The following is a 12,500-nucleotide window of genomic DNA, read 5'->3' as shown; positions in this document are numbered from 1 at the left end:
AGGAAGGGGATCTTCGCTTTGTGCCTTCAGAGCTTGCAGCCTTGTTTTCAGCTTCTTGATTTTCTTTTTACACTGGTCCCAGGTCTGTTTGGAAACAGTAGTAAAACTGCTGAGTGCATGGCTTTCCAGACCAAACTACAGACTAGACCAGCTCATTTAATGCACATACGCTTTCTTTTAAGCGTGTTTGGATAAGCCACACAGAAGGCAGTAGTTCCTCATCTCATATAGACTGACCAAAAGGGGCACATGGGACATCAGTACATGTCAATCACTGGTACGGATTGGATTGGGGGTGACTCTCTTCCTGTCTCTGTCTCCATCTCTCTGTTCGATGTCGGTTTTGTGTACATCTACATCTGAAGGGCTACTGTGAAGACTGGCTTTCAGCATCTACACCTTAAGTGTGTGTCCCAGTGGCAGAGTCAGGCAAAGCATACTGCTGTTCCGTTCCCCTCCTTGGTAATCTTTTCTGTGCCGCTCTTTGGTTTCCCCCAATGCCTGGTTCCCTTCACTCTGTACCGCCTCCCTCCACCTGCAAAGAGTTTCTAAGCTTTTACCAAGTCACTGCAGTTATAAAACCTTAAGACACAGAGTACGGGGCCAACACATTTTAAAATGTGAGTGTCGGAGATTGGAGAATATTCGTTGGCTCACAGGGACAAGCATCTCTCTTCCTTATGTAACTGAGCCAATAGGTGCCTGCATTTTCATGTTTGTGGTGTTCAGATCTGATTCTCTATGAACATCTAGGGGAGGCTCTTTACAATGAAGGCCACCCCTCCTTCCTGCTGAGATCCCTGATGAAGGAGACAGTCCTTACTTGTCCAATCTGCTTCATTCATGGTGCATTTGAATGCATACTTCTTACTCAGGGTGAATCAGGGATCTAACTACCTTTTGCAGGAAGGGATGCCCAGGAGGGGAAGCTCATTGGCTAAACACTCGGGGCCTATCTAGATATATTATTGCCATGGAGAACTCTAGGTTTTTATGCTACAGTGACTGGTTGTCATGATCCTTTTAGTGGGGTGTTGTGGTCATGTGTTCCAGGACAAGTAGTCTGGCTGGGAGCTGATTCTAATGACTACTGTTTTCAATTATGAGATTTATTGAGGTTTTTTGAATCTGCTTCTACCTTGTCAGCTCTGTCTGGTGTCATGGTTCCACTTGCCCCACAATACTCTGTCCATAGCACAGTGCTCTGACCAACTCATACAAATTTCCTCTTGGTTTAGAAAACTTTCCCTGAGTGGCTTGGGTCTCTGCTTTTGGTGCACACAACAGATAGATTAGAGGAGTGTCAGAAATAAGCATAGAAATGAAACAAAACAAACATAGCTTAGTATTCTGACAAGTGAAACAAAAATAAAAACTGCATTTGAAAAACCAAGCAGGCTGGAGAGATGGCACAGCAGTTTAGAGCACTGACTGCTCTTCCAGAGGTCCTGAGCTCAAATCCCAGCAACCACATGGTGGCTCACAACCATGTGTAGTGGGATCTGATGCCCTCTTCTGGTGTGTCTGAAGACAGCGACAGTGTACTCACATACATAAAATAAATAAATAATAATTAATATTAATAAAAAAGAAAACCTAAGAGTATTATAGTGTTAGGTCGTTAAGTTTAAAACAGTCAGTCCTTGAGAACAACATGGACCAAATACAACAAAAACAAAGCCAAGACTATCTTACTAATGACTCCAAACAGTTCAGTTCTTTCCCACACAGTGAGCAATTCCCCAAGAGACTGGCATCTGTGGGGAAGTGTGTTCTCTGATGAGAACAGAGACCCACACACAGCACCATGAGCTTACTGTCATGTATTTTACAGGGGGCATACGTGCAATGCTAGTTTCCTGTACTGAACATCCAAGGGATTTCAATGTTTCATCTTTCACAAACCTCTCCTTTAACATGTATTTATTTGCTTATTTAGTACGTGTGGTTGTGTAGGTATACCATAGCACACAACAGAGGACATTTTGCAAGAGTTGGTTTTCTCTTTCTACCATGTGGGTTCCTGGGACTGAACTCAGGTTGCAGGCTTGGCAGCAAGTACCTTTACCCACTGAGCCATCTCACTGACCCAAGGTAAGTATTTTAATAGCATCTCAAGTGTTTATATTTGCAATACTCAGTTTTTCCATGCAGTTATTATTTTATTAATGGTGCTAACAAGCATGACTTCTATATTAGTAGGGACTAACTTTCATTAGAAAACTCAGAATATAGAATTTAAAACAAAAACAAAAACAAAAAACACTCCTCCTGTCCCACAGTCAAGAGCCACATGCAGAATATGGCGGTGGCGCCCACTTACCTCTGCAGTGCTCTGGAGCCGACTGATCAGCTCCCCCAGGCTAAGCTCAGTGTCCTTCCAGGTGTCCTGAAGCCTGCTGGTTTGTCCGTCTATGAATTCTCTCGTTTCTGGGTTGGGTGTGTCCCGCAACTTCTCCCCAGCTTCCAAGGCCAGTTCATACGTTGTTCGCCACCTCTGAAGATGGGTCTCTTTGCTCTAAAAAGGAGAAAAAAGGGTTTGGTTCTGATCTGATGAAAATATGATTGTGGATTTCTCCCAGACCTTCTCTTAAATGGTAAATTCTACATAAATTAGAGAAATCTATACAGAATGTGTGTGTGTGCATGAGTACATGCACACACACACATTCATATGGAAAGTTAATGTTTAATGCTGATGAGGTCCATACTTCCGGATGAGGTGGGCATAGGATAACTTCCAAGGATCAGTAACAGATAAGACTCTTAGGAGACAAGAAGCTTGGGGTGTTTGAGAGATGGCTCAATGGTTAATACCACTGACTACTCTTCCAAAGGACCCGAGTTCAATTCCCAGCACTCTCATGACAGCTGTCTGTAACTATAGTACCAGGGAAGAGGTACTCTTTTCTGGCCTCTGGGGGCAGCGCACAGTGTGTGTGTATATGTATATGTGTATGTATGAATGTTTGTATGTATGTATATGTACATATAGTATATATACTATATATTTATATATTTGTATGTTTACATATAGACTATACATTATATGTAATATATTTATATATATCTACATATTATATATATGTTCATAAAATAAAAATGTACAAGGTAATAGGGATCTCAGAGCATTAAGAAAACAACTAGAGTCTCTGAACTGAAATAACTACATAGGTTATTATCAGAGTAACTCTTCTGAGTAGAGTTTAGCATATGATAATAAAAAAAATAAAAATAGAGCCACGCAGTGGTGGCGCACGCCTTTAATCCCAACACTTGGGAGGCAGAGGCAGGCGGATTTCTGAGTTTGAGGCCATCCTGGTCTACAGAGTGAGTTCCAGGACAGGCAGGGCTACACAGAGAAACCCTGTCTCGAAAAAACCAAAATAAATAAATAAATAAAAATAGAAAAGCGAACAAATAAAAAGGTAATACCCTCCAAAGCATACAGCCAAACTCATGACATACGCTGATCAATACATGAAGGAACAAAGAAAACATCTGATCTGAGTATGACACTGAAGGCTTAAGGCAGACTGAAACAAGCTATCTCCAACACAGAAATGAGGAGGACTTTTAACCGACTCATGCTCCCAAAAGGAGCAGTGTGCCACTCAACACAGCCACTCACACAGGTGGCCCCGCCTCCTCTGCAATTCCCTGCTTGGTCCGTGGTGCATGATTTAGCAAGATGCTCTGGACAAAACCCTAGCATCTTCTCCGACTCTTTTTTTCCCCCCTTTATGTGTAACATCCAAACCATATCCCAAATCCTTGTGGGGTTGGTTCATTTCTTACTCACCTTCAGGTCCCAGTTGAAATGCCGCCAACCCAGAGACCACCCAAATCTAAAGCTCCTCTGTTCATTATATATACAAAATGATTGCAACCTGGTATTTTCTTTAATTAAGTTAATTACTCCTTTAGTTAATATCCTAGATGTGTTGATAAGAGCGGAGTCTAGTCCTTACACTGTGGTGAGGACAGACACCAGGACAGAGAGGGTGCTCAGTCAATGCAGGATGGCTGGGTGAGTGAGAGAGGCCAGCCCAGCATTTCAGGCAGTGAAATGGCAACTGCCTACATCTCTGGTGGAGAGCGACCCCTCTAATAAAGAGGGGACACATTCGATAACTTGCTCTGATCCTATGCTCATTAAGCAACTTTCCTTTCATTTCTCTATATGTTGATTTACTTATAGAATACAAGTCAGGGTGGGGTGCGTCTGCTACACGGTGCTTATCTGGAGGTCAGAAGAAAACTTGTGGGAGCTAGCTCTTTTCTTCTATCATGTGAGTCCCAGGGATTGAACTCAGGTCTTCAGGCGTGGAAACAACCGCCTTTACTCTCTGAGCCATCTTGCTAGTCCCTAAACCCTTCTGATGCACATTTAGTTGTCTGAATTTGCTCTTGAAGAGCAAGCAGCCCTCCTGTCTGTCACTACACCCGTGGATACCTTATACATTAGCTAGTACCTTCAGAATTTTTTTTTTTTTTTTTTTTTTTTTTTTGAAAAAGGGTTTTTTTTGGTAGCCCTGCCTGTCCTGGAACTCACTTTGTAGACCAGGCTGGCTTCGAACTCAGAAATCCGCCTGCCTCTGCCTCCCGAGTGCTGGGATTAAAGGTGTGCGCCACCACCGCCCGGCTGGTACCCTCAGAATTTGAATGGTATGATCCCATCACCACAGATCTCTCCTGTTCTACCCATCCACTGGCATAGCATACTTCCCTCACACTCTAGAGAGAGCATCTCCATTTCTCAGTAAGACGAAGCTTCACAGTGCACAAGACTAGCGACCATGCCGTGGGTGGTCATACCTCGCCGGCCTCCCATTGCATAGAACACACTCGGGTCATGACAGAAAACATTAAATCTCAGGGGGCTGGGGAGATGTCTCAGAGTCTGAGCGTATACTCTGCTCTTTCAGGAGACCAGAATTCAGTTCCTAGCACCCGCATATCAGGTGGTTCACCACCACCTATAATTCCAGCTCCAGGGAGGATCCAGCACCTCTGGCCATTTTGGGTACCCGCACTCACATGCACATGTCCGTACATGTAATTAAAAATAATAAAACTAAATTTAAATAAAACGTCAGTAGAGCAAACATCTTTCCATAAAGCTCCCTCATGCTGTGTACTTCTCAGGGACAACCCCTGCACACATACCTTCAGCTCGTGGACCAGGCGCCTGGTTTGGCAGAGGCTGTAACAGTCCTGTTCCTTCACTGCAGACAGAAGTTGGCCGGTGTCAGCGAGGAACCGCAGCAAGTCCTCCACCGAGGTGATAAAGAACCGCCACTGTGTCACCAGCCAGCCGATGTCACACTTCCTCTGCCGAACACCCCGGGCGGCCCTCTGCCATTGGTCTGACAGCTTGGAGAATTCCGAGACAAATTCTGGTCTAGGGGAAAACCATGGCAAGAGATTCCTAACGCAAACACGAAGAGAAAGGCACTGGCCGGGGCTGACGGACCTTTGCATGCAGAGCATACACGAAACAACCAACTTCATGAAACCTGAGCCTGAGACAGACACAGTGAAGGGCACAGAGCTGGGGTTGCATGGTTTAGAAGGTATGCCCACACAACCTGGCAGCGGGCCAGCACTCCCAGGGAACATGCCTGGGAAGCACTCCTTTAAAAGAGCTGAGCTGTCTTAACATACATGATGCCAGGTCTTCCTGGAAATCTAGAAACTGGGATCAATGGGGAAAAAAAAAACCCATATGTGGGCAGGTACTTTGTAGTGTTACAGATTATTGGACAGAGCATCTTACATAACTGGCATAACCAAGAGTAAGCTGTGTTGTATCTGCCCAACTCGTTCTTTACAGATGTATAACGCTGCTCATAGGAGAAACAGGGCCTTTAATTGGGTAAGTCATATTTATCATAACAAACAATCAAAATAGCTTATTATCCTGGGATGGGCCTGCATGTATCACTTGAGGACTACGAAGATACAGCCTTCATATTTCTCAGCTATGGACTGGGGGCAGGAAGAGGGCAAATGGTACCAACCGGGACACTTAGGGACATTTGAACAACTGGATCCCCTCTGGATTCTAGCCATGTCAACCAGCTACATGAGTGATTCAGTTGATCTCAGCAGGCTAGCCTGCCTGCTGCTGCCCACAGACTCCACTGAGGATGCCCAGGGAGACATTTCTCCTCTTGTGACTATGACACTGCTTCATGTGTGGGATAAGAGGACCTTACATCATATTTCAAAGGACAAAACCTCATGCAGGAGAAAGCAGAGATAAAAAGATAATACAGAAGAATCACTCAAAACTAGTTAATTCACTTGGGGGGGGGGCTCTTTTGAGAATCCCCCGTGCTGCAGGCTTCATCCACCTACAACAGCGAAAGGCATCATTAGCATATTTATGGCCATAAGGCACGACCCTGTCCTAAGGTAGAAGCAGAAGGCTGGACCCCTGTGAGGCTGCGGGGCATGGATGTCGGCAAGGTTTACGCATTGGCTGTTAGAAGGAACAGATCCTAGTATGCACCCTAAGATCTGTAGTTCACAACCTATGATGACTCTTACGAAGAGCTCAAAAGCTCCACACAAAGGCATAGATAAGAGACAATTACCCTGAGTGGTTAGAATTCATTTCAGCATTGTATCAATGGGGTAAAATGCTCCACCGACCCGCAGCCCGTGAACACGCACAAAGGCTCTCCCATCAGAAGGCCTGTCCCACCAAGTGCTTTCGCTCCAGAACCCCTCTCGGCTTACCTCTTCTCTATTTCTGCTGTGTCCAGGAGTTGTAAGGACTGGGCCACATAAGCGTCAGCGACTGTCTGGTTTATAGAGACTTCAGCTTCTAATATCTGTTTATGAATCAAAATATGAATTATCAGCTGATAGATTTCACTGTCAGGGATTGGGAACTTATGTTCCTAGTAAGGTTCTCAGAGGGTTGTGGAAATGATTAGTTCCCAAGTTATTGGAAGCCAACTGCAAACACGTCCGACCATCATATTAGTATCATCTAGGAACGTAATAGTAGGCAAAAAACAGACCTAGCAACAGTAGCTATTCCTAAATGCCTGTGACCACTGATGACAGTTAAGGAAGACAGGGGCTCCTTGTGTTCCATTTGAATGTCTCCTTTCCCTGTGTCCTGCCTCGGGGGATGTGGCTGAGGAACAGCAGAGGACAGGGTTACCTCATAGGTTTTCTGTTGCTCCAGGAGAGTGGGGAGGCTGTGGGCAACCTCCACTGAAAGTGATTCTTGGATCTTCTCCAGAACTTGGATCCATCTTTCACAGTAGTAAAGGAACTTTTCATTCAACCCATTTCCCTGAAGTTCGCTGTAAAGGTTTGAAAACAAACAAAACTGAGCCTTATAATAATGATCTTAATTCCACTTTCCCTGAAGTGGCAGTAGAGGAAGGATGCCCTGACCTGTAGTGGTCCAGCGCTGTGGCCGTTGCCCGGATCCACTGCCGGTTCACGCTTTGTAATGTTTTTATTGTTATGTCACCGAGGGGGAGCCTAAGGCTCTCTTCATTCAAACATTCAATGTCAGGTGACTGGGCTGTCAGGGCCAGCACGGAGTTCTGTGAGGGGAAAAAAAGTACAGATAAAATGTCTACGTGATGAACTGGCCTCCTTACACTAAAGATGAGTGGAAATAGGGCCCAGAAAGGTAGTACAACTCGCATAGAGTCAAACAGCTAGTTAGAGTTGGAATTGGGCCTGAACCCAGATTTCTCAGTGGTGCGCCTATTTGGGGATACCAGTGTGTACATATGGAATGATGGCTCTCTGAACTGCCAACTTGGACAGGATTTAGCATCACTGAGGAGACACATCCTCAGGAATGTCTGTGAGGGTGTCTTCAGAGATTTAACTAAGGAGGGAAGACCCATCTTGAATGTGGGTGGTACCTTATAGGCTCCATAGGCTATAGGTACTCCCTATAGGCTGGGAGGCCCAGACAAATAGAGAGAAGCAAGCCAGCTGAGTGCAAAAGTTGTCTCTCTGCTTCCTGACTGTGCTACAAGGTGCCAAGCTGTGTCACCTTTCCGCCCCTATTGCCCTTCCTGCCATGATGGACTGAGGACCCTAAAACCACAAACCAAAATAGCCCTTTATTTTTAAAACCTTTATTATTATTGTGTGTGTGTGTGTGTGTGTGTGTGTGTGTGTGTGTGTGTGTGCATGCACGATGTGGAGGTCAGAGGACACCTTAATAGATAAGACTGGTCCTCTCCTCCTTCCATCTTTACTTGGGTTCTAGGAGCAGAGCCATCTTGCTGGTCTCCAAATCCTTTTTCAAGTTGCCTTTGCCAGAAACTTTGTCATAGCCACAAGAAAAGGAACCACACAAGAACAGTACCAAGAAGCAGGAAGGGATGCTAAACTTTGTCTTCATGCAAGACCGAAAATGCATTGTGGTCTTTTTAAAGACCAAATCTGGGCCTTCAAGTCCTATATAATATGTAATCAGTCACTAACGTGACCTTCAACAGGCTAGCGAGCATACCTATACAGCATGTGACAATCTCATCCTCAGTGTGATCCTAGCTAAGTGGGGTGCTTAAACCAGACTTAACCCAGCCTACCCATATTTTCCTCATGTGTGAAATCACAAGAAAAGAGAATTATCAAAACTTTATTTTTAAAAAGCTACCCCAGGAAAGCCTCTAGGTCATCGAGAGGTCAACAGTATGTTACCTGAACGCCTTCCACGACACCCAGAATCTCCCCAACTCTGCTGTCATAGTCTAGGGCAGGCCCAACAAATATTTTCTGCAGACGGTCAGCCTTCAGTGTTTTAACTTTGTGGGTCACCTTGTCTGGAAAGCAACCGTCCAGCACTGTCCCCTAGGCTAGACTCTCTCGTGGGTAATGTGTAAGTGGAAGTACGGCTGGGCTTAAACAAAATTTTGTTTACAAAACTGAGTGGTGGTCTGGGATCTGGATAGCATGCTATCATTTGCTCCTCATGGAGGTCATAAATAGTGGTCTTTGGGAGCTTAACAGATCCAGAGTTCTTCAGTAGCTTCATTTCATTTTATGCTGATTATATGAAATTTATTAAGGTAATTAAAAAGGAAAAGTGCCCAATTTTAAATGAATATTTTCTTTTTTCTTTTTCTTTTTTTTTTTTTTTAAAGATTTATTTATTTATTATATGTAAGTATACTATAGCTGTCTTCAGACACTCCAGAAGAGGGCGTCAGATCTTGTTACGGATGGTTATGAGCCACCATGTGGTTGCTGGGATTTGAACTCTGGACCTTCGGAAGAGCAGTCGGGTGCTCTTACCCACTGAGCCATCTTACCAGCCCTTGAATATTTTCTATTTGGTCTTCAAACTAACCAGAAAACCCGATTAATCACAACAGAGAATTCTTTGACTCTTTGGGTTCACTGAAGTTAGTTCAAAGTGATTTCAAGATAAAAACATGTATGGACAGTACATGTATATTGATAACATAGGTATATTAATAACTTATTAGTAAGATAGAGTCCCACAGTGTTCTGTGGTTTGAGAGCTTAGGAAGGTACAACAGGGATAAAAGGGAAGTGAATGGCTGAACTCAGAGGTAAGCAGGGTGTTAGCAGATTCACGCAGCAGCAATCAGCTTATGTTTTAGCCCCAGGGAAAATCTAGGCCCTTAGGAAAGACACATATTGCCAATACCAGGAGCAAGTCAGGGACTCCTTCTTTCTCTTCATGGTAAAGTTTATTCAAATTTTCTTCCTCATGCACAATAAGGTCTTTTGAATATGCCAGTCGGTCTGCAAAATCCTTAAACTGTGCCAGAACAATCTATAAAGAGACATTTTCATTAGAAAAATTTCATGAGTGCCTAAGACAGAAGTAAGCATATTATGGGCTGCTGAGAGCTCAACTTATTTTCCTCTCAACATCACCTCAGGGGTCTCTGTAAAGACCCTGGAATTTCATCCCATGCCTTGGGGTCTTGTAGACCAGTTCCACACAGAGATGGGAGTATTCTGTTCTCTTAGTCCACACACTACAGCTCAGGAAATGAAGACTCCAAAGACAGCTGTGTTTCCAGCAGCCAAACCTGTGTCTCGATTACTTTACTCCAAATCCAGATAACCGAGATCTGAACAGGGTACCAAACATGCTCCTTGCTAAATTAACATGTTTGATAAGGAACAGATGGTGGCTTAAGAGCGGTCCCTTGCCCACTTAATGGAACAAGCCTCTGTTTGGGGTGACTTCCCACCAGTTTCCCTGTGGTGCTGTCCAAACGGAACAACTGCTTCACAGGATTCAAAAGCCACTGTCACCACTGGACGGAAGAGCAAGACAAACCTCAAATTCATTTGACTTCGCCAGCAGCATCTTTTCTAAATACGCAGCTGTCTGGAGGCAGTGCCGCTGTCCAGAATGGAGCCCAGGGGTGCTGCACTCCTCGGGCTGTGGCAGCTGATCGGAGAGGATAGAATTTTCCAGGAAGGCCTCTTTGGTCTTCCGCAGGTCACTCTGCAGCCCCTGGGGAAGGAGAAAGGATAGCGAAGTGCTGACTTCTCCCCACCAGCCACCAACCCTGTCACTTGTCTTCTGTAAACGTTGCTGTTGTTGCTGTTACTGTTTATTTCAAATAGCTAAGAAAATGTAAGGTTTTTAAAATGATGTATCCTACCAGATTTGGCGGCTTAGCGCCAAACCTGCCACTGCCCAACAGAATCTCAGCTTCTCTCGTGCTTTGTGTTTCTAATTGTCTAACACCCGAGGGACGGGCTCTCAAATCATGTCAAGAATCACTATAGGCTGTCCCTCGCCCCTGACCTTCCGATATAAACGGATTCATGTAGAGTCCGCAGCATCTCACTGGGCAAGCAGACCTCAGGGCACTCTAATTAAATCTGCCATTCACCTTTGATCTGACCTAGAGTGCTACACGATATAAAACACATCTTGTTACCAAGTTTCATACTACGAAGTACTCGAGTTCTGGGTATTTCCTCCCAGTACTGGAAAAACACCGTAGCTGAAACTGTTCTGTTAATAAATTGTCTAAAAATCGCTGAATTCCCAGGAAAGCCGTACTCACGTGGCACCAAGGCCAGGATTACTAGTTTTGAGATCTTTGAGGGTATGGATCAGAGTCTCTTCACTGGCCTAGGCTTACTGATTTGGTTAGGGTGACCAATGAGTCCTGCTGTCTCCGTGTCCACTGCACTGGGATTTCAATGGCCACGCTTAGCTTTTGACATGGGTGCTGGGGACTGAATCAGGTCCTCATTCTTGCATAACAAGTCCTTTGTTCACTGAGCCATCTCCCCAGTCCCCATCATCACCACCATATCACCATTATCACCATCACCAGCATCAGCATCACCACCACCACCACCATCATCACCATCAAGACTTATTTTTGCTTCAAATTATGTATGTTGTGCTGGCTAGCATTCTGATGACTCGACACATGCTAGATTCATTTGAGTAAACCTCAACCGAGAAAAGTGCCCCAGGACACTGGTCTGTGGACAAGTCTGTCGAGCATCTTCTTGATTAAGGACGGATGGGAGTGTGTGTACCCAGCTCACTGCAGGTGGTGCCACCCCTTGGCTAGTCCTGAGTTAACAAGCCACCAAGAGAAAGCCAGTGAGCCATGCTCCTGCCTCAGAACTTGCCGTGCTTTGACTTCCTTTGATGATGGACACTCCCAACATTGGTGCTGAGGAATGAAACAGGACCTCTGGGGAAGTAGTGCTCGTTCATAACTGCCACACCATCTCTCAAGCCCCGCCCCACCCAGGATTACTTTTAAAGCAAGAGATTCTTACATGATGACCAGAATCTCCAGCTCTAAGGGATCAGACACCTTCTGGCCTCTGTGAGCACCCCCACACACATGTCCATACATACATGGACATATGTACATGTCTTAGTTAAGGTTTCTACTGCTGTGATAAAGCCCTGTGATCAAGAGAGGCACTCCTGGTTTCTGCTTCAGATTCTGTATGAGGGTTTTGCTGATTTTAATGGTCACAACAGACCTGCAAACTTGGAAAGAGGTGGTGGCACACATCTGCCACCTCGTTCTTCAAGCCCACATAGCCTATCTCCCCTGTGCCCTGTTCTGGTTACTTCTGTGTCCCTCCCTGGTCCTGGCTATTTTGCGGACTGAGGACATGGCTTAGTTTTCTCCTCAGGTGGGGCCTTGCACCTACCTTTATGTCCTTCAGGGCCCGAGGCAGGATATCTGCCAGGTTGTCTCCAGACATATTGGTGTTGGCAAGCTGTTGGAACTTTGTTTCCTGCTGCTGCAGCCAGGCTGCCGCTTCTGCGTGAGCATTGTGAGGAGCCTTCCAGAGCTGCAGCTGCCCGCGGGCCTCCTGCAACTGGTCTGCGAGGTCTTGGTTTACTTGGGTCCACCTGGCGGTGTGACAACAGAACCCTCATTCCACCCTGTCCTTGAGCATAATTATACGCACATGCTACCAGGAAGTTAAAAGTACAGAGTTTTTTTTTTTTTTTTTTTTTTTGAGATAGG

General features: G+C 45.1%; 1 protein-coding gene across 9 annotated transcripts in view; it reads right to left on the bottom strand.

Moving 5' to 3' along the window:
- The window catches only part of Syne2 (spectrin repeat containing nuclear envelope protein 2), a 304,126-nt gene that overhangs the window by 47,799 nt on the left and 243,827 nt on the right, over window positions 1–12,500 (bottom strand). For all 9 annotated transcript variants that reach the window (XM_029540662.1, XM_029540656.1, XM_021202357.2 and 6 more), the window contains 9 exons: window positions 12,178–12,382; window positions 10,313–10,492; window positions 9,668–9,796; window positions 7,420–7,574; window positions 7,181–7,325; window positions 6,748–6,842; window positions 5,170–5,404; window positions 2,324–2,518; window positions 1–84 (listed from right to left, as the gene is read on the bottom strand). The exon at window positions 1–84 is cut by the window's left edge and continues 42 nt beyond it. In XM_029540662.1, the coding sequence (XP_029396522.1) occupies window positions 1–84; window positions 2,324–2,518; window positions 5,170–5,404; window positions 6,748–6,842; window positions 7,181–7,325; window positions 7,420–7,574; window positions 9,668–9,796; window positions 10,313–10,492; window positions 12,178–12,382 (1,423 nt within the window). The remainder of the gene's footprint in view (window positions 85–2,323; window positions 2,519–5,169; window positions 5,405–6,747; window positions 6,843–7,180; window positions 7,326–7,419; window positions 7,575–9,667; window positions 9,797–10,312; window positions 10,493–12,177; window positions 12,383–12,500) is intronic.

This window comes from Mus pahari, chromosome 7 (genome assembly GCF_900095145.1).
Source record: "Mus pahari chromosome 7, PAHARI_EIJ_v1.1, whole genome shotgun sequence".
Classification (NCBI taxonomy): Eukaryota; Metazoa; Chordata; class Mammalia; order Rodentia; family Muridae; genus Mus; species Mus pahari.
This window is presented reverse-complemented; position numbering and strand designations above follow the sequence as displayed.